The sequence below is a fragment of the Artemia sp. Qi Xiang Cuo genome, chromosome 14, assembly GCF_049724085.1.
Source record: "Artemia sp. Qi Xiang Cuo chromosome 14, ASM4972408v1, whole genome shotgun sequence".
NCBI lineage: Eukaryota > Metazoa > Arthropoda > Branchiopoda > Anostraca > Artemiidae > Artemia > Artemia sp. Qi Xiang Cuo.
Window position 1 is genome coordinate 53,837,248 of NC_142807.1, and position 22,191 is coordinate 53,859,438.

Genomic DNA, 22,191 nt, shown 5'->3' on the forward strand with positions numbered 1-22,191 from the left:
ACTTTTTTTTCAGAACAATCCTTTTATCTTTTTTTGAATATAGTTAACTATTTACTTGAAATATAAAATTCGATAAAAAGAGAAATTTATTATTTATTATAGAAAATTTACTGCAAAACGACTTTTTGCTGATCCGACTCGTTCCTCAGAAAGGTTTCATTCTCCATCTGGCTGAATATAGAAGCTAACATAGAAATTCCATCCTGAGCCTGGTCAAAGAAGCAACTGAGTTTCTTTTTGTATTTTCAGTAAACTAGTCCATAGCGGGCAAGCTACTATTTACTATTTACTTGAAATAGTTCTGGAAAAATTAAGTTGCACTTTTCCAATGGATACTGAAAATAATCAGCTGTAAGTAACTTCATAGGGTTATTTTCTTGCAAAATTTGTGAAATTTGCCAGTTTTTTGAAACTGGTATCTAAATCAAATATATTTATGAACGAATTTACATTTGCCTTGTCTTAATTTTCTAAAACAAAACTTGTGCTTTTTTTTTCTTGAAAAACAGGATTTTATGTTGTATCTTTGAGGCATACAAAAAGGCACCAATAGACCCTTCAATATTCTGGAAAACTACATTAAAATTCCCCTAAAGCCTATGGCCTATCAGAGGATTTTATGTGGCCCACAGATCATTAACTCACCAGTAAGCCGGTACCATAGTCCAAAAACAGTGCCGGAAGGCATGAACAGGTACATGTTCCTCATTAATTATAGTTGTACTCTAGGGTCAGAATTTGTAGCACAATGTTAACATTAAACAGATAATAAATTGGTTATGTATTATCTTATTGGTCATATATTAAATTGGAATTGATATACAATATATGTGTTATATACTGTATAGAGAGAGAGAGATTTATTTTAAACAAACAATCAATTTAACATAAGTTTAGTGGCCACCCCAAGAAGTAAAAACTTGTCCAAGGGGGTGGCAAAAATACACTAACATAACAAACAACAATAAAAAAAAACGAAAAAAATAATAACCTATCTATATCACAGTCCCCAAACAGCACCACAAACCTTAAACCTTAACATTTTCATTAAATTTGCAATCATATTCATAATCATCACTCCCAGGAGCCATACAAATTCACCAGTATCATTATTATTAAACAAAAAAAAAAAAAAAAAAAAAACCTAGAATTCATACTTACTAAAAAGCATCCCTTTAATTACTATCTTAAACGAAGAAATATCACCTATATTTTTTATATTTTTATCAAGATGGTTCCAACTTCTGATCCCCCTGTGAAGCAAAGAAAACATCTATCGGGCCGAAACTACCAGTGGAATATTAATCTCTGCAGATGACCTAGTATCATAATCATGGACAGAAGATCTCAGGTTATCCAAGCTATCAAAACACGGGAGGTTTATACCCCTCTGAATCCTAAAAATGAATAGAAGTGTATACAACTCCCTTAATCCAGAAGCTGGCAGTATCTATACATAAGAAACAAATGTTTCTGTTTTGATATTTGATGTACACACTGGAGAATTCTACTACCCCTTAGATAATTTCGGAGATCATACTGCCTTTCCATGAAGATAAATAAAAGTTCAAATAGGGATAAAATCCTTTTAGTAGAGTGTTTCACAAACATTAATGGAAATTCACAAAAAATAACAGATATTTCAGTCGCATATGCAGTGACCGTCATCAGTAGTAAAACTGGTATTTTTTGTGAATTTCTATCACTGTTTGTGAAACACTGTCTATTAAAAGGATTTTATCCCCTATTTAAACTTTTATTAATTACTACCCCTTCAACCAAATGTTACGAAAGAAAAATAAATGTTATACTCCCATATAAGTTACACAGTAGCAGTCGTAATTAGTCCAAACCGTTTTATACTTGAAAGATAAAATGCAATACCTATAGGCAAAAGCGAGAAGGTCTGCGGCCCTTCCAGACCCTTCAACAACGACAACTGGGACTGGAGGTTTTTCGGATACATACTCCAATACTTTCCTAATAGTGTGAATTCCTCCCTCAACGACTAGACAGACCATTGGCACATTGCAGGGTGTCCTTGAAGGCAGTCTTTGACTAGATATGATACGTCCCAACTTGCGCCGAAGTTCTATTTCAGCTCCATAACGGCCGACTGATCCGTCATCCACGAGCAAAAAGTAAGAATGGCGGTTGTTAAGAGCAGCCAAATGAGACCTACAAGATCAAAGGATAGAATCAAGGTCGTATCCAGGGTGGAGGGTTTTTACCGGGTTTGAACCCCCACCCCCTTCAAAATTTTGTCCAACTTGAAAAAAAGTAACAATAATGCACACAGAAAATTTTTGATGCGTTTTGCAGTCTTTTTCATAGGCCCCCTCCCTCTGAAAAAAAAATGCTGGATTTGGCGTTAGATTGAACCCTATAAAGACCTTATATTACTATATTCCAAATGTTGGTGAAATTATAGTAGGAAAACCGAAACAAACTAGATTTGCCCGTTGTTGGCGAGCAATAAACTTAATGACAAAACGAGTATGAAGGATCTCTTTTAAGCCCAAAAATGTGGTTTCCCTTATATTTGAAGAAATTTATAATAGATGACGTTCTGCTTCGCATTCATAAATAAAAGGCAACGAAATAATAGGCTTAAAGCAGTGTTAAATGGGATGTTTGGATAGAACATTCGTTGACGAAAAGTTTACTGAGTTCAATGATAGCCGAATTAATCATGAAAGAGAAAACGCAAATGCACCATAGATATTACAAAATTTAAAATAAAAATTGAGAAATAACGTTATCCTTGCTTCAACAAAATTTCAACAAAACTGGATTTTGGACGAACAAAGTCACTTTCTTCCTCCGCATCACCTTCCTTACGCAGATTTTAATGGTAAGCATGGTGGTTGTCAAGAGCGGCTGAATAAGACTAAAAAAAGATTAGAATGGATAACCACCTAAAAAAAACTGGCAACTTAGAAAACTTAAAAAAACGGTGAGGTGATTTTTATAGGCCCAAAAATAAGCGTCCCCTTAAATATATAACAGATAACGTTACAAACCACATGGAGAATGGCGTTAAGATACCGCTATTTGAAGTCTAGTTAAATAAGGTCTTTTTATAGAGCCGTTGTACATAGACAATGTCATTGAGTTGAATGATGATCGAATTAACCAGGAAAGAGAAGAGGAACAACTACGCACCATACGAATTCCGTAAAAAAGAACGAGATATAATTCCGTAATAATTCCATAATTCCGTAAATAAGAGAAGAGGAACTACGCACCATACGAACTCCGTAAATAAGAGCGAGACATAATTCCGAAATGATTCCGTAAATAAGAGAAGAAGAAATACGCACCATACGAATTCCGTAAATAAGAGCGAAACATAGTTCCGTAATAAAAACATAATTCCGTAAATAAGAGAAAAGGAACTCCTACGCACCATACGAGTTCCGTAAATAAGTGCGAGACATAATGTATTCCTTGTCCTTAAGAAATTATACCAATGGCTAAATCGCTCCCTTATATTTGCACGTTGCATAATTTATTTTAACATACAGTCCTTTGCACAATTGATAAATATTTCACAATGTTGTGTAAGTTTAGTGATTTTTCTTTCTGTTACTTAGTAAGGTTAGCTTCATATTCTTAGCGAAGTTGACTTAATAGACTAGTTTATGAAGGGGAAGTGATGTATATAGAATAATTAATCGTCATTTTCTTCTTGAAATTTGACGTTAGGTTTAAAATGAAATGATCAAAAATTGCCAGTTGCGAGCCTACAAAATAATGATCATTTAAGCAAGGTTCTGATGGGAGCCTAAGTTCACATTGGTAGCCAAATTTCATGTTATCTCGTGAAGACAACACCTTGTCAGGGAGGATGGGAGGTAAATTGGGTAAACTTGCCGGCAAAGTGTTTTTGGAAGAAGGTTCCAATGATACACTCGACTGCTGGAGGACACATCCGTGCAAAGGGCACGGATATGAACACATTTTCTTCTTGTTCTTGCAGCAAGACTACGCATTTTGCGGCACCTGGCATCTCAAATTCAGATATTACGTGGGAATTCGTAAATGGGCATTTTTATATTGATATGGGCACTAGAACAGTATTATTTAAAGAAAAAAATTAAAAAATTCTAAAGTTCCAAACTGATTGGAATCTAGTTTTCATTGCATCAGTGTACTAGAATAGTAACCACTTGGGTCAAAGATTTAAATTTTTCATTGGGAGCTAGAACAAAAATGGGTTTAAGAATGAAGTATTATTTAGGCACTAGAATGGTAATATATAAGTAAAAAAAAATATGAAAAATACTAAAGTTTCAAAATATTTTTTGTAGGTTTTTAGGAATCTGGTTTTTATTGCAACACTTGTATACTAGAAAAACAACCACTTGGGTACCAGACTTAGATTTCAATTGGGAGCTACAGCGAAAATCCGTGGGTCAACAATTAAATCTTATTCAGACACTAGAATGGTAGTATTTGCATAAAAAAAGACATGAAAAATCCTAAAGTTCTAAACTGACGTTTATAGATTTTTAGAAATCTGAGGTATAATATAAGACAGATTGGATAATATTAAGGTACCGGTAGCAGCTTCATCACAGTCTGAATTTTCTTTTTGTCTCATTTTTTTTCGTTTTGTATGGTTTTAGGTAAATTTACATGCTCTGGTCAGGATTTTTTCATACCCTCTTGTGAAAATGGTTTTATGAAAGGCAAGACTCTTAGCACTCAGACAGGATCCAGAACAAAATCCAATATTCTTCAACACGAAGGCACAAGGTCAGGTGAAATTCGGTTAATAAAGTAGTTTGGCTCTATCAAAACTTAGTCTAAATGATAATTATTTGTTAGGCTCTTAACTGGCAACATCTCTTCATTTCATTTATGAGCTTAGTGTCAAATTTCACAAAGTTACAACTAAGCTTCATCTCAACTTTCTAGCTTCACTTTTCCAAGAGATTTTGATAGACCTATCTAAGAAAAAAGCCGTATTTTAAGAAACAAACATTTTGTTAAAATATATATATATATATATATATATATATATATATATATATATATATATATATATATATATATATATATATATATATATATATATATATATATATATATATATATATATATATATATATATATATATATATATATATATATATATATATATATATATATATATATATATATATATATATATATATATATATATATATATATATATATATGACATATTCGTCACACAAAAACATTTTCGGACGAACTCGATTTGAAAATTACAGTTCGCATCTGTTTTCTGTTAGTACTACTATGATTACGGTTGATAAATATGTCTGTATGATATATATTTAATTAATTTCATGAAATCTTTAGTATAGAATATATGCATAGTGATACGTATATCATGTACATTTCATATTGGGAAGTGAATCCATTGGACTTTAGATAGCACATTTTATGTTTCACATGCATTTCGGTTGAGTGCATTTGCGTTTTATATATTGGCTTCCACTCTTCTCATATTAAATATCAGAGTTAAAACAAAGAAAAATAAAGTGAATAATGAAATAAATGAATGAAAATGGTGAAAAACTGAAAAAGAAATGAGTGAATAAAAGGAAATTGAAATAGAATAAGAACATACATTTGATATTTATTTAAAATTTGTGATAATCTTTTTTAGATTTCCTAAAATCAACATTCTAGATTTTAAAAAGCATTCAGATGTTCTTTCTGATCAAGTCTAGGGTGAAAGATTACGAAATTCCTGACAACATTTAAAGTCGACTGCAGCTGTTAAACAGTCTGACAAAGAAACATAATCGCTCACTAGGCATTGAAAAAAAAGGACAAATTAAAGGTTGAATTAAGAAAAACATACAAATGTAGACAAGCTAAAATCGCACAACTTGCACATTCGCACAAAAAACTTTTCTAGCTCATTAAAAATGAAATGGCAAATATTCCAGAGATTATTAAATAAAACGAAGATGGATTAAAAAACCTACCTTGGTTTGTCGATTGACATATATGGAACATCTTTCCCTTTTCCAACTAGAGACTGACGGTTTTCGACAATTCCCCAGGGAGCTATCCCAATACTAACGACCCTTCCAGGGCGGAGTCGGGGTGACCTCTCAGAGGACAGCGCATCACCAACGTGTCTGGTGACGCCTAAATTTTATAATAAAGTTAATAAAAATTAAAGATTTAAGTCTGCACATGCAGGCATTGAAAAATCCATACAAAGAAAAAGATATAGAGCTATGAAAAAAGAAGAAAAAAACTATAAACAAAAAAGTTATTGTATGAAATAAGAAAATCTATATTCCTGAATTTGACTATTCTCATTAATGCACTTCAGCTCGAGATAAATAAGTAGGTATTATTTTTAATATATTCAAGGTATTATACTGAAAAAAGAATTAGAAAGGTATTTGGATCACTGATACGGCTATAGGGTATCTATCTATATAGCCTATGGGGTATAAAGGATATCTATCGTCATAATATAGATAGATAGGTTTGATGTAAAAATATACGAATATAGAAGTTCGTTACGTAAGTTAATTCGTAAGTTACGTCAGAAACAAAATGCCAAGAAAGCTATTTAGCCAAAAAAAAAGTAAAATTAATATAGAAATTTTGTCTTAATTATTCATGTACGGTGAGCCAAAATCAAAGCTCATTAATTCAAAAACGTTCAGAAATTAAATTAAAAAACTAGCTTTTTTAACTGAAAGTAAGGAGCAACATTAAAACTTAAAACGAACAGAAATTATTCCGTATATGAAAGGGGCTGTCCCCTCCTCAACGCCCCGCTCTTTACGCTAAAGTTTGACTGTTTCTCACAATTCTATTTTTCAAAACAATAAAAAACTTTAGCGTAAAGAGCGAGGCGTTGAGGAGGGGACAGCCCGTTTCATATACGGAATAATTTATGTTCGTTTTAAATTTCAGTATTGCTCCTTACTTTCAGTAAAAAAAACTTCTTTTTTTTAATTTAATTTTTCCTAATAGAATGTTCCATGGAAACGTATAAAAGAACTTTTCTTCCCCTTCATAACTAAAGCGTTAAATCCACTCTTTCCTTTCTTTTGTCATTTATAGTGTGAAGTTAATTTTATTAATTTTTAGAAATGCTATTTTTGCACACTATATCTTTTAATGATTGTTTATTTTAATATTATTAATTTTTTTATAAATTTGTTGTTTCTGTTATTTTCTAGCAGAAGGGATCTCGACTGGCGGATGTCCTGTCGGATCTGATTCTCTTACAGCTTGTGATTGTCTTCTGGGAAAAAAAACAACTATGTTATCTGGGCGACAAAAAAATCTACACAATCTGCACGATTTTGCTGAAGCCACCCCTTAATTAGGAATTTATATTTCAAAATGAACATCAATCTTTTTTCTTTTTTCATTTTTACAAAAAATTGGTAAAATTCTACTTTAGCTACTTTTGGCTATCTTGGAAAGAGGTTTATCCTAAATACATAAAGCGGCTTTATAAATATTTTTAGAGTACCATCTATAGTTATTTTTATCAGCAAGGACATTAAATAAGTTAAATAGTTCAATAATTAGAAGGCCATCTATGCATACTTGCACCAAAACATGCAATCTGGGTAAGTGCTTTTATAGGATTCTATGCAGAAGATGATTGGTTGGAAAAAGCGAGAAGGATGGTAGGTTCAAGTGAGAGTATTTTTAATAGTTTAAATATTAAAAATAATTCGGGGATTTTGTCTTTAAGAAGTGGGAGGATATTAAAAATGCGGAACTATTGGGAAAGAGGGATAAGCATGGAGTGAGGGAAGCATAGGTTAGTGAGGAAAGCATTGGTGGAGCCTGTGCTAAAAAGAAGATGTTCGCGGAAGGGGTAGATTAAGGCAATTTCTGATTCGTTTGGAATATGAATCTAATGGTATGTGCCAGATCCGATCGTCTGACTCTCTTGATTTATATTCTAGGGTAAAAGAGACATGGAGAGAGAAGGTGTACTTTAGAGCTGAGTTGTCAAGTGATGATATTAAATGGGCGATTTCTTCAAGAAGTAATTCCATGCCACTTGGACAAATTTGCGGGAGGAAAAATTTGCAGCATTTTCTGGAGAATTGTGAAGGGTATAAGGAATTTGAGAAACGAAGCTCCTGGAGTGAATGAGGGGAAGAGTTGTGAGTGGAAAAACTATGGGGAAGAGGTATAAACATCAACAACAAGAAGAACAATAGGGAATTCTTTTCGCAAGACAGTGGAATTATATATTTGAATGAATATTTCGACCCTATGTCCAAGGGCCGTCCTCAACAAAATACAAATATATAAAAGAAAACAGACTTACAATAACATACAACCATTAAAACTAAAATAACTTCTTTTTTTATTCAGAGGGTATAAGTATCAGAAGTCTGGTGATGTTTACATAAGTGCTTGTTTCCTTTTTCTTTATAAATTTTTTGTTTTTTTAATTGTTCAGCTGATTCTTTTAATTTTTTCTGTATGTTGTATTATTGTTTCCCTTTTTGTTAATATGGCCCTGCGGGGATTTTTATGTCTAATATACATATACATATTTCTACCTGGATCTTCCTGCAACTGCATGTAATACGCATCTGAGTGCCTACTGTCAACGTCAGTCAGTTTTCACAGACTCATTATATATTCCTGTCAGTAAGTAATAAATTACGATGGGGGGGGGGGGGTCATGATAAATACAATGGCAAGAGGAGTTCCAAGAGCCCAACAAAACCCAGAAGAACAATGCAAAACTCAAAATGATGGATCCGGCTGAAAAACTACCCTTACCCTTGAAAAGCTAAGAATAAGCCAGCAGGTTAGGCTACGCGCACAAAGAATATTATAATGTTCGACTTAGCGTCTTGCTTTTCACTTTGCTTGATAATAAATCGTATTTAAAAATGACCGAAACAACTACCGGGCAAGAGAAATGCCGACACGTTAGCAGATCTAATTTCAGTGGATAGTTTGCTTCACTCTTTTTTTAATTCCTAAATTCAAACCGCTAGTACTTTACATCACTCGATTACAAGGTTTTACATGACAGTCAAATCTTATTTGAAGGAGTTACTTTTAGGGATAACGTCCCCAGGGAAAATTTTAGGGATACGTCAGGAAAACTAGAGAAACATCCCCCACAGAAACATTTAGGGATAACATCCCCAGGAAGATCATTCCAAATCAACGTCGATAACGTCCCCAGGAAGATCATTCCAAAGTGCAACGTCGAATGAAGCTGTCTTTCAAGTACTCTGTTCTGGGCACGTCAACCTCAAGTCAGTTGGGCCGAGCTGTGTGCCTTTGTGTCTCTCTTATCGGTTGAACAATGGGGGGGCACAATACAAGAAAGCTCTCGAGAAGGTGGTGAATCTAAGTACTTTTTAGAAAACAGCCATTGGCACTGTTTATCTTCGTTCTTATTCTTAATTATTTAATTTATTGTTATCTCGTGCGTTGAAGCTATTTGTGCACTTGAATTAATATAATTAGTACATTTAACACACAATAATTAACTATAATGGATGCTTCAATACCTGTATTTGTTCCTGATGTTAGCAACCAAGCGCCAGTCCTTTTTGCCGCTTTAAGCAAACCTTTCTTCAGAATACTATCCAACCTCGATGGTAATTCAAAATTGGCTTTTCCTCCATGAACAGATATCACTAATTTAGGAAGCTCAAGCATCCATCGCTTCAGCAGGAGCTGGAGTACAGCCTCAGGTCGAGTGTCATAAGATAGCCGAATATACTGTGCTTTTGATGGATGAGCGCCACCTTGGAATTCAATCACACCAAATGCATCTGTCGGACTAGTTAGGGTGTGTTTATCGGGACTCCATTCTTGGATCTGTTCAGTCACAGGGATTTTTCTGGTCTGGTGGACAAGAAAAATGTCGCCACAACCACATCTATGAATTAAAAAAACATGGGAAATATGTTGACAGAAAATGGAAGTTCGAGGAAGCAGGGTGGGGCAAAAATTACACTGGGACAGAAACGGGAAGTTGAAGAAGTCTTTTATAGCGCTCGAAAAGTGGGGATGGGATCCAAGACTTCGCTCGTTTTCTATCCCTTTTGCGCAATAACATTCCTACTGGATTCCGTTTTATTGGAAATTAAATTAAAAAAAACAAGTTTTTTTAACTGAACATTAAAACTTAAAACGAACAGAAATTAGTCCGTATATGAAAGGGGCTGTCCCCTCCTCAAGGCCTTGCTCTTTACGCTAAAGTTTTTGATTGTTTAAAAAAATAGAGTTGTGAGATAGTCAAGCTTTAGCGTAAAGCGCGAGGCATTGAGGAGGGGACATCCCCTTTCATATACGGAATAATTTCTGTTCGTTTTTAAGTTTTAATATCGTTCCTTACTTAAAGATAAAAAAACTTGTTTTTTTTATTTAATTTTTGAACGTTTTTGCATAAATGTAGGTTTTGATCTTGGCTCACAGTACATGAATAATTAAAACAAAATTTTCACATTAATTTACTTTTATTTGGTTAAATGGCTTTCTCAAAAACTTGTTTTATTTTATTTACGAACGTTTTTATGAGTAATAAATATACGCAACTTACGAATTAACATACGTAAAGAACTTCTATATTCATATATTTTTAATACGTGTATTAGGGGTTTAGCCCCCTAGTTAATAACTTGATATTTAATCGAAAGTTAAAATTTTGTTCCAATTCTTTAAAATTGACCACTTAATCACAAAGGCCGTTAATTAGAATAAATAGCTCTTATGAAAGAACTAAAAAATCTCTGGCTTAAAGAGTGATGTATTGACTAGGGGTGAACCCAATCATATATGTAATATTTTCTGTTCGTTTAAAGTTTTGATGTTGCTGCTGTTGCAGTTGAAGAACTTGTTTTTTTATATTTAATTTCTGATATTTTTTTAAATAATGCTGGGAAGTCCGGCGCCCCCTTCATAGCAATGTCCCTTCCCCCATGAAAACTTCCTTCATGGAAAGATCCTCCCACATAACCCCCGACCCCCCCCACTACTAGGAAAAATCTCCCCTGAAAACGTCTGTACTGTATACTTCCCAATAACCAGTACTATATGTTAACATTGGGTAAAGTTCATAGCTTTCAGCCCTCCCCTCGAGACATTTGGAGGATTAAGTCATCCTAAAAGACATACTTATTATGTTTTTGAACATGGTAAAAAAAATTGTTATCCCAAAATTTGCATCAGGTGACTTTGGGAAAAAATGAGAGTTGGAGGGGGCCTAGTTGCCCTATATTTTTTTTGGTCACTGAAAAAGGGCACTAGAACTTTTAATTTCCATTCCAATGAGCCCTCCCATGATATTCTAGGACTACTGGGTCGATACAATCACCCCTGGGAAAAAAAAACAAATAAACACGCACCTGTGATCTTTCTTCTAGCAAAAAATTTAAATTTCCACATTTTTGTAGATAGGATCTTGAAACCTCGACAGTAGGGTTCTCTCACACGCATAATATGATGGTGTGATTTTCATTAAGGTTTTATAACTTTTAGGGGGTCTTTCCCCCTTTTTTCGAACATCAGCCAAATTTTCTCAGGCGCGTAACTTTTGATTGGTAAGATTAAACTTTTGATCGGTAATTGATGAAACTTATATATTTGAAATCAGCATTAAAATTCGATTCTTTTGATGTACCTATTTGTATCAAAATACCGTTTTCTAGAGTTTCGGTTACCCTTGAGCCGGGTCCCAATAACCAATACTATATGTTAACATTGGGTAAAGTTCATAACTTTCAGCCCTCCCCCTGGGGGCTTTGAGGGATTAAGTCATCCTAAAAGACAGTTATAATATTTTCGACCATGCTGAACAAAATGGCTATCTCAAAAATTTTGATCGGGTGACTTTGGGAAAAAATGAGCGTGGGAGGGGGCCTAGTTGCCCTCCATTTTCTGGTCACTTAAAAAGGGCACTAGAACTTTTAATTTCCGTTCCAACGAGCCCTCCCACGACATTTTAAAAGCACTGGGTCGATACGATCACCCCTGTAAAAAAAAACAAAAAAAAAAAAAAAAAAAAAAAAAAAAAAAACACGCATCCGTGATATTTCTTCTGGCAAAAAATGGAAAATTCCAAATTTTTGTAGATAGGAGCTTGAAACCTCTACAGTAGGGTTCTCTGATACGTTGAATATGATGGTGTGATTTTCAGTAAGGTTCTATAGCTTTTAGGGGGTCTTTCATCCTTTTTTCGAAAATCCACCAAATTTTCTCAGGCGCGTAACTTTTGATGGGCAGGACTAAACTTGATGAAACTTATATATTTGAAATCAGAATTAAAATTTGATTCTTTTGATGTATCTATTGGTATCAAAATTCTGTTTTTTAGGGTTTCGGTTACCATTGAGCCGGGTCACTCCTTACTTACAGTTCGTTACCACGAACTGTCTGATAGATTTAAAAAAGAATAGAGGGAAATGCAGGAGTATCTTTAAAATACTGTTTGTTCCACTTTTGTATAGCAGTGAAGCATTTTTAGATTTTGTTATCTTCATTAGACGATTTTGAATTTTGAACACCGTACCCTTCTGCCCCCTTAAACATATGGTGTATTTACAAGAAGTAAGCACATGGTCGAATGATGGAGTTTTAGGCTTACTATATAAGTAATGAAAAAAAAAGAACAAACAGGAAATGTACAATAACAAGACTTAATCATTGTCTTAACCCTTTATAGGGTTTTGTCTAAAGCCTATTGCACAGAGATAGATAGATACATAGATCGTGTATTTCAAAAGCCCATATACACACAAAATTTATAAAAAATAAAGAAATTACCAACAGAACAAATTACGAAACACATAGAAACATGACACAAAACAAAAAATACCTAATGGTAATTACCCGAGAAAATAATTGTAGTTCTATATAATAAATAATAATTAATCGTATAAGCTTTTCCTTCTTTCTAAGCCTTTCTCTATTTATGTACCAATAAGAAATATTGTGGTTGGATAACAACTTAGTGAAATACCAGGAAGCAGCAAAACAATCCCATGTGAGTATTTTACCCTTAAATCAGAGAGCACCGGGCACTTCCGGTGAAAATGGTCCACATCTTCGTCTTCATCTTTACAGAGGACACACATAACGACCTTCAGGATCAACTATCTTTTTGTCGATCACTTTTTGCCTGCTCTGGACTGGAAGGCAATTCGCCCTAAGCTGAATCCATCGAAATAAAATCATAGCCGGTAAATTGAATTTAAAATAAATTCCCTCTCCAAAACTAGGTTTAGCCTGATTATAATGATTCAATATTGTAGAATTTAAAAAGAGCCCTTGCCAATACTGAATTTCTTGACCCTCTAAGATAAATCGTACCTGGCTTTCTAAATCTGTTGTTAGATCACGGGAACCAAGACCATCATTCCATAAGTAAGGCATTCCCACTCTTTCTAGTAATGACTTAATTTGGGACGGCCACGACGTTTTCAAACCATAATTCAACATCTGATAATAAGCTGTTCTTACTAGTCTATCTTCATTAGACCTAATGAGCTTCAACCAAAATCTAAGCATCAAAATAGACCTACGTAGCTTTAACGAAAAGAGGCCCATATCATCTTTCAAAATCTGTGAATGAGTTGTCTGATGTAACCCAAACAGTCTTTTATAATACTGGAGCTGGAGGGACTTCTGTGCCGCTTCTCCATCCCAAATCTCTGCTACAAATTCTATTACTGGTAAAAGTTTTGTATTAAATATTCTCTTATGCATTTTTAGGTTTTTAAATCCCATTATCGTTGGATTTCTAAATATTCCAGACATGGCCACTTTGCCTCTATTAATTATTTCATCAACATGACTTTAAACTTCCCTTTTCTGATAAAACAAATCCTAAATATTTTATTCTTTTACTTACATTCAGTTCCTTATTATTATATTTAAATCTGTAACTATCTTCACCACTTACTTTCCTTTTTTAAAAATAACAACTTCACTCTTTTCAACGTTCAGTCTTAATTTTTTCATCTACAAATATTCTTCTATGAGACTCAGAAGCGTCTGCAGATCTTGCGGTGTACTAGCCACCAAAGCAATATCATCTGCAAATAATAAAATTGATAGTTCATGGGTCCCTAGACTAACTTTTGGAGCCCATCTATTCTTTAGAAAATCAACAACATCATTTATAAAAATATTAAACAATTTAGGAGAAAGAGGGCTGCCCTGTTTTACTCCTAGCTTAATATTAAAAAACCTGAAAGCCTGTTACCAACTAACACAATTCCACTCGCACAAACATACATACTCACTATCAACCTCACAAACAAATGAGGGAGGCCAATTCTAAACAAGGCATCCTTCAATAGCTCTCTGTCGACACTGTCGAACGCCTTATGGAGGTCCAGCCTGGTATCTAATATTTTCTCCATTACCTTACTTAAAGCAGGGACACGCGCTATTAAACGATAATTCTTGTGCAACTTGGGGTTTCCTCTCTTAAAAAGCGGGATAAGCAATGATCTCTTCCAATCATTTGGCCATTGTCCTGAAGTTAACACCTTATTACAAAAAAAAAACAATTATCGACATAAAAATTTAAAGAAAATTCTTAACTAACGTTATTGGTCAACACCTGCAGTCGAACCTCCTGTTAAATTCTTGAATACAAACTTAATCTCATTGTTATTTACTCCCCCTACTAAATCATAATCATGTTCCTTCATAAGATAAACAACCATCTCTGGGGTGTGTGCTACCTCTTGTATTTCTGCACAATCACCTTCCAAGCTCTCTAGGTAATCAGGCCATGAATTTGCGTCTGGAGCAATCTGGCATATCCTTTTCCACTACCATTCCTAATATAACCCAAAATTTCTTGAAATTTGTATTTCTAAAATCATCTGCAATATCCTTTTTCTTCTTATTCTCAAACTCTTTTTTTTCCTTTTTATTAACCTTTTATAATCTCTTTTTTTATATTTATATTCGGCTAATATTAAACTTTGATCTACAGCGCTATAATGTTCATTTAAACGACTCAATAAATATATCAGCTTTTCTTTCATTAACTTACATTACAAATCAAAATATCGCTCATTTTTTCTTTCTTTTTTTGTCAGGTTACACGATCCTGCACAACTGCAAATTATTTCATTTAAATCCATTATCATAACATGTATATCTTTTCCATCTTCTTCTAACGCTTTTAACCTATTTGTTACATGCAACTTCATAAGCTCCCTTTTAAATGTTACAAAATCATTATCTGTCAAATCATGTCTAATTCGTTTTCCTAAACCATCTGATCTAAGCTCCACATTACATAAATTTCTAACTCGAGGACCATCGCCCTGAAACTGACCAGTCTTAACCTCAAGCTTAATAGCTCTATGATTGGATCCAACTAAATCTAGCACATCCATATCAATCAATTCAGGTGCAAATAGCGTATTAATCAGTGCATAATCTACAACACTTGGAGTTGGGCCCGAAAGGCAAGTAAACTCGCCCAGACCCTTATCATTTCCAAACCTTCCATTCGCAATCATCAGACCATGTTCCCCGCAAAGCGCCAGGAGCTTTCTTCCCCAAAAATTTATTTTTCTTTTTTCATCCTCATTACTTCGCGGTACCGTAATCTGGGATTAATAAATCTGGAATCTCAACCTCAACACCCATATAAGCATTAAAATTACCCATCAAAACGTACTCAAAATCACTATGACTTTCTTGTATTAGCGACAATTCATCATCTAAAATTTTCCAAGCATTTTATCGACTATACGAACTATTCTGTGGAGGGATATACACAACACCCCAAATTAATTTCTTCCCACATTTAAAACAAAAACACAGCCAAATTAAGTTTTCACATCTACTATTAACTCTTTCATAACCATCAATAGCTGATGATTTAATCAAAACCAAAATACCACCATAATGTCTATTATTTTTTGCTGGTTTACGCACCACCTGTTCAACCAAATACCATGGGAGAGGTGATATAGGAGAATAATCGTTCCATGCTTCAGTAAACGAAATCACATCAAACGAAAGTAATTCATCATATAAATAAGGAACCTTATCACGTAGTCCCTGTATGTACCATGACATTAAACTCAGTACGGTATATGGCCATTTATTTCATTTGAGTCTACTCTTTCTGTTACTGCGTTAAAATTACTAGCCTCTTCTTGGAGTTTTTTGTTTATAGCCTCTGACGGGGAAAATGCAACATAGTAATACTCGCGACTACGACTATTAATATCTGTTAACCTATTTCGTTGTCTATTATCAACAAAATAACGAGAAAATCCACTGCAAGGTCTTCTGTTAAATCCTTTTTTGGAGAATGATTTCCTCTGGGTGCCACGTTACGAGTCCCTGGTCGATGTAGGTCATTAGGGCTAATAACAGCGCTAGCAGGTCTTTTAGTTGCCAATACTGCCTGAGAAAAGGTTGTCGATAGCAGTAAGGCCATAGGGAATATGAATTAGACAAGAATATACAGTGTAGTTTGACGACCACATTGCAAAAAAGTGACCAATCCTTTTATATTATATACCTATAAAGTGAAAAAACACGTTTTGAAAATACAATTGTGATTGTATAACGCAACCAGACGGGTTTTTGAGACACTTTCATCATAAGGTGTTTTTTTTATCTTGAACCATCATAACAGTTTATATAGCCAAATCGTATTCAAAATATTTTCCTGGAAAGAAATTTAAGTTATGTATTAATTTTGGGTATCTATGGATATTCATTGAGTTATATAATTAAGGAAGTTGCTAATTAAAGAATAGTAGAACATATGATGTTAAAAGCTAACTCAATTTACAAAAAAAATAATAATATAACATTTGCGAATTGGACTATACGAACGATATTAATTGGATAATAGGGAAAAACAGAGCTAGGTAGCATTTGGGAATTGGAATGCATTAAGGTGCAGAAAAAAGGGTGAAACCAATCTATGGACAATTACATTTAGTCAAGATTAATTTGTTAGGAATGTGTCTCTGCTAAAGCTAACTCAAATTGCAAAAAAAAGGATATAACATTCGCGAATTGAACTGTATCAACGATATTAATTGAATAATAGGGGAAAAACAGAGCTAGATAACATTTGCGAATTGGATACAGCCAAATCGTATTCAAAATATTTTCTTGGAAAGAAATTTAAGTTTTTTTATTAATTTTGGGTATCTATGGATATTCATTGAGTTATATAGTTAAGGAAGTTGCTAATTAAAGAATAGTAGGCTAAACCCAGAATTGATTGATTGATTGACATATGCTGTTAAAAGCTAACTCAATTTGCAAAAAAGGATATAACATTCGCGAATTGAACTGTATCAACGATATTAATTGAATAATAGGGGAAAAACAGAGCTAGATAGCGTTTGCGAATTGGAAATACATGAAGGTGGAGAAAAAGGGTTAAACTGATTAGCAGTTAAGGTTACCCCGAAGGGCTTGTTAACTCAGGCAATTTTTTATAAATTTGAGACAACATCAATCCATGAAAATGGTTAATGATGATAGAATGACATTGTGAGTTGACCTAGCTTTACCTCTCCGATGTTTTCTGTATAATACACAAGTGGCGTTTCAACAGTGTTGTCAATTTAAAATAGGGTCTAACGTAATAGTATACTAAAAAGTTGATACTAAGAGAAATTTAGATGGCAAGAAAAGAATCTTAATAATGAAATTCAAAACAAACCTTAGAAATCCTAGCAAATCAAGTAGTAATGTGTATGTGAGTACGAACCATCAAGGATCATAAGCACCAACGACCCTAACCACCAGAGACCTCAACCCCCCAAAGGTCACCTATCCCCAAACTCGAAGGGCGCCACCTCCCCTCCGACTTTTTGCCCCCCCCCCCCCATTTTTTAGTTTTTTTAAGTTTTTTTTTTAACTTTTTTTTTATTTTTTTAACATGATATTTTTTTCTCAACTTTTTTTTTACATCTCTTAGAATGACATGTAACATACTTAAAACATAAAAAAAAATCACATTTAATATTTTCAAAATTCAAAATGAGAGTGATATAGAAATGTTAGTCGCAACTTTTACTATTAGAAAAATATTGTTTGTAGCAGCACTTTTTTTTTATTGGACTAAATTTTTTTGGACTTCGAAATCATTCAACTTTTTTTTCAAGTATCTTAAAATGACATGAAATATGCTTATGGCTCTAACAATTGTAATCTATGCTTACTCAAAGACACGATGCGGCTTTCCCAATGGTACTCTATGTCTGTTTATCGACACTACCTAGTTTACTGGATGTATTAAATCAGTATTTTTTACACAGTCGAACAACAAAAACAACTCATATCTCTAAAGAGTGAATATGAAGCATTTTAAGAAAGTATGTTCACATGATAGTGTTATTGTAGCATTGAATGCTGACAAGAATAAGTATTTAAACTATGAAATAAGTACAAGTGGTAGCACCATCAGAAATGTATGCGTGCATTGTCATGAGTGTAAGGAATTAAATTTCTTTGGAGTACCAAAAAAATCCAACTCTTATGATGGTGGATATGCGAGACTGAGATTTCCGGAGATGATTGCACTCAAAGAGAATGCCAACATAAAAATAATAGTTGATGAAGAAGGGCATCTTCTTGCTAGAGCTTGTGGTAACATGTTACCCAGTGTTAAACCATGTCGTCAGCTTTCGGGTATTAGCATTCGAATGAAAGCAAAGACGAAAATAAAGGCCTACTCTTCTACTAATATCATAAACCATATCTTGTCTACGTGCCGGAACTGTTACCTATGTAAAATTTGTGTGATAATAGACAGTGAAGTTGCCAGAAAAATAAAAAGGGTATTGGCAGAAAATATCACTAAGGAATATAAAGAAGAATCGATGAAAAACAAAGCACCAGCAAACGTAACTGCCATTAATCAAACAGTCAATGAACCAAATAATACCAAAGACGAAAAGCATATTGAGCCTGTTGATGACAAACCTATAAAAATTGTGTATGACTCAAAATGGAATAATGATTATTCTACTGATTACGAACTAAGAGAAAACAATAGCTATAGTATCAAGAGAGAACATGGTGAACCATTTTATGGAAAAGATTCAAAATGTCCAAAGTTGTTCATTTATATTAATGATGTATAATAATAATAATATGTTATGCATTACATTGTTATGTGTTCATTATTTTTAGAGTAAGCTAGCATATCAAACGTTTAGAATGTCTATTAAAACATCGGAGATGTAAGAAAAGGAATATGCATACATCACATGTCGGATAGATAGGTTAACATAGAGAAAATCTAAGTATAAGAATGAATAAATTCGCTATCAACATCTATTGACAGATACTTGGGATAGCTTTGACGGAATCTAAGCATTAGAGTGAATAAATTCTTTATCAATGTCTTTTGACAGATACGTTTAAAACCCTGACATAATTTAAGTATCAAATTGAACAAATTCTTTATTAAAATTCTTTATCGATATCATTTGTCGGAAACGTCAGATAACATTGACAAAATCTATCTATTAGAATGAATAAATTCTTTATCATCAGCCGTTGTCGGATTTGTCATTATGAAAAAATTGTAAGTAAGTAACAAACTCTTTCTTGAATTCAGCTCTTGCATACACAATACAGAAATTATAAAAAAAAAATAATTGTAATTTCCAGACTTCATTTGCATGCAATAGATACCGAGAGTTCTATGACTCCTCCCCACAATGAATTCTAAGGGTTTTATGACTCCTCTCCACAATGAATTCAGATGGCTTTAGGACTCATCCCCCAAGCCATAACTCGCCACTAGAGTGGCGCGCCACTCTAAGTGAACCTAGATCAACGCAACTTTTTGGATATATCTCTCACTATGACTATGCGTCTGAGCGAGAATTTGCCTATCTCAATGCATGGCATTGTTGGTTTGTCTGTCAGAATCCATTTATTTATATGTCTTTTTTTTCTCTCTCACTTCCTCCGCTTATTTGTCTGGGCGGGTGTTTGCCCATCTCAATACCTGTCATTGTTGCTTTGTATGTCGGAATCTATATATTTGCATATGTTTTTGTCTCTCTCACTCTCTGGGCCTATGTGTCTGGGCGGATGTTAGCTTATCTCAGTGTCTGTCTTTGTCGGTTTGTATGTGGGAATTCATTTATTTATTAGTGTTTTTGTCTCCCTCACTTCCTCTGCTTATGTGTCTGGGCGAGTGTTTGCCTATCTCAATGCCTGTCTCTGTCGGTTTGTATGCCAAAATCAATATATTTGCATGTGTTTTTGTCTCTCTCCCTCTCCTTGCCTATGTGTCTGGTCGGATGTTTGCTTATCTCAGTGACTGTTTTTGTCAATTTGTATGTCAGAATCTATATATTTATATGGGTTTTTGCATCTCTTACTTCCTCTATTTATGTTTCTGGGTGAATGTTTGCCTATCTCAATGCCTGAGATTGTTGCTTTGTGTGTCTGAATCCATATATTTATATGTGTTTTAGTCTCTCTCACTCTCCTTGCCTATGGGTCTGGGCGGATGTTTGCCTATCTCAATGCCTATGATTGTTGCATTGTATGTCAGAATCCTTACATTTATATGTGTTTTTGTCTCTCTCACTTCCTCTGCTTATGTGTCTGGGCAGGTGTTTGCTTATCTCGGTACCTGTTTCTGTCGGTTTGTATGCTTGAATCCTTACATTTTATGTGTTTTTGTCTCTCTCACTTCCTCTGCTTATGTGTCTGGGCGGATGTTTGCCTATCTGAATGCCTGTCTTTGTCGGTTTGTACGTCAGAATCCTTACATTTATATGTGTTTTCGTCTCCCTCACTTCCTCTGCTTATGTGTCTGGGCGGGTGTTTGCCTATCTCAATGTCTGTCTCTGTCGGTTTGTATGCCTGAATCTATATATTTATATGTGTTTTTGTATGCCTGTGGGATTCAAAAAATAATTTGCTACTTACTTATAATTTTTTCATAATTTCTTGAATTGAATTTCTACATTGTGTATCCAAGTGGTGAGTTCAACAAAGAAATTGTTACTTACAATTGCTTCATAATTTGATGAAATGAATAGAACTATTCTAAAGAATAAAAACGGGTTAAGCTTAAAGATATTTATCGCTTAAACACATTAATAGATTTTTTGAGAAAAAACACATATTTTAAAGTTCACTGTGTCTCATGCATTTATCGCGATCTGGTATGTCCTTGGGTATTCACTGCGCGAAGAACCTAACCTCATCTTCAGGACGGTGATAAGCCCCTTAAAATTTAGGACACTTAAATTCTTCTAGATTGAAAACTGGAATCGTAGGGTCCGACTTTTAAATTAAAACTTTATCTGTAGGTATATTACCCTTTACATAGAGTGCTTCAACCCCAAAAAAAGGTGCAAATTTCACTGACTTCCTCCTGAACATTTCTCAGTGCCTGACCACAATTATTAAGTGGTGTAATAACTCTATCGCTGAATCCCTGTCAGTTCGTGTAATATGATGTTGTACTCCACAAGCTTTTATCATGCTCAAAAATATTATAGTTCACTATCCAATGATAACAGTAAATCTTTTCGAGTTTCAAAGACAAAAATAAAAATGCACATTCATTGTTTTGAGTGAATGTGAGTTCATTGAGTTGAGTGAGAGAGACAAAACACATATAAATGTGTTTTTGTCTCTTTCACTTCCTCTGCTTATGTGTCTGGGCGGGTGTTTGCTTATCTCAGTACCTGTCTCTGTCGGTTTGTATGCCTGATTCCTTACATTTATACGTGTTTTTGTCTCTCTCCCTTCCTCTGCTTATGTGTCTGAGCGGATGTTTGCCTATCTCAATGCCTGTCTTTGTTTGATTGTATGTCAGAATCCTTACATTTATATGTGTTTTTGTCTCCCTCACTTCCTCTGCTTATGTGTCTGGGCGGACGTTTGCCTATCTCAATGCCTGTCTCTGTCGGTTTTTATGCCTGAATCCATATATTTATATGTGTTTTTGTATGCCTGTGGGATTCAAGAAAGAATTTGCTACTTACTTACAATTTTTTCATAATTTCTTGAATTGAATTTCTGCATTGTGTGTTCAAGTGGTGAGTTCAAGAAAGAAATTGTTACTTACAATTTCTTCATAATTTGATGAAATGAATAGAACTATTCTAAAGAATAAAGACGGGTTAAGCTTAAAGATAATTATCGCTTAAACACATTAATAGATTTTTTGAGAAAAAACAC

General features: G+C 34.0%; 1 protein-coding gene across 1 annotated transcript in view; it reads right to left on the reverse strand.

Moving 5' to 3' along the window:
• Window positions 1-1,805: 1,805 nt before the first annotated feature.
• The window catches only part of LOC148944624 (transient receptor potential cation channel trpm-like), a 51,771-nt gene continuing 31,385 nt past the window's right edge, over window positions 1,806-22,191 (reverse strand). The window contains exons 4-6 of the mRNA XM_089099973.1: window positions 9,534-9,907; window positions 5,988-6,153; window positions 1,806-2,178 (exon numbers count right to left, since the gene is read on the reverse strand). Of these exons, the coding sequence (XP_088956099.1) occupies window positions 1,806-2,178; window positions 5,988-6,153; window positions 9,534-9,907 (913 nt within the window). The remainder of the gene's footprint in view (window positions 2,179-5,987; window positions 6,154-9,533; window positions 9,908-22,191) is intronic.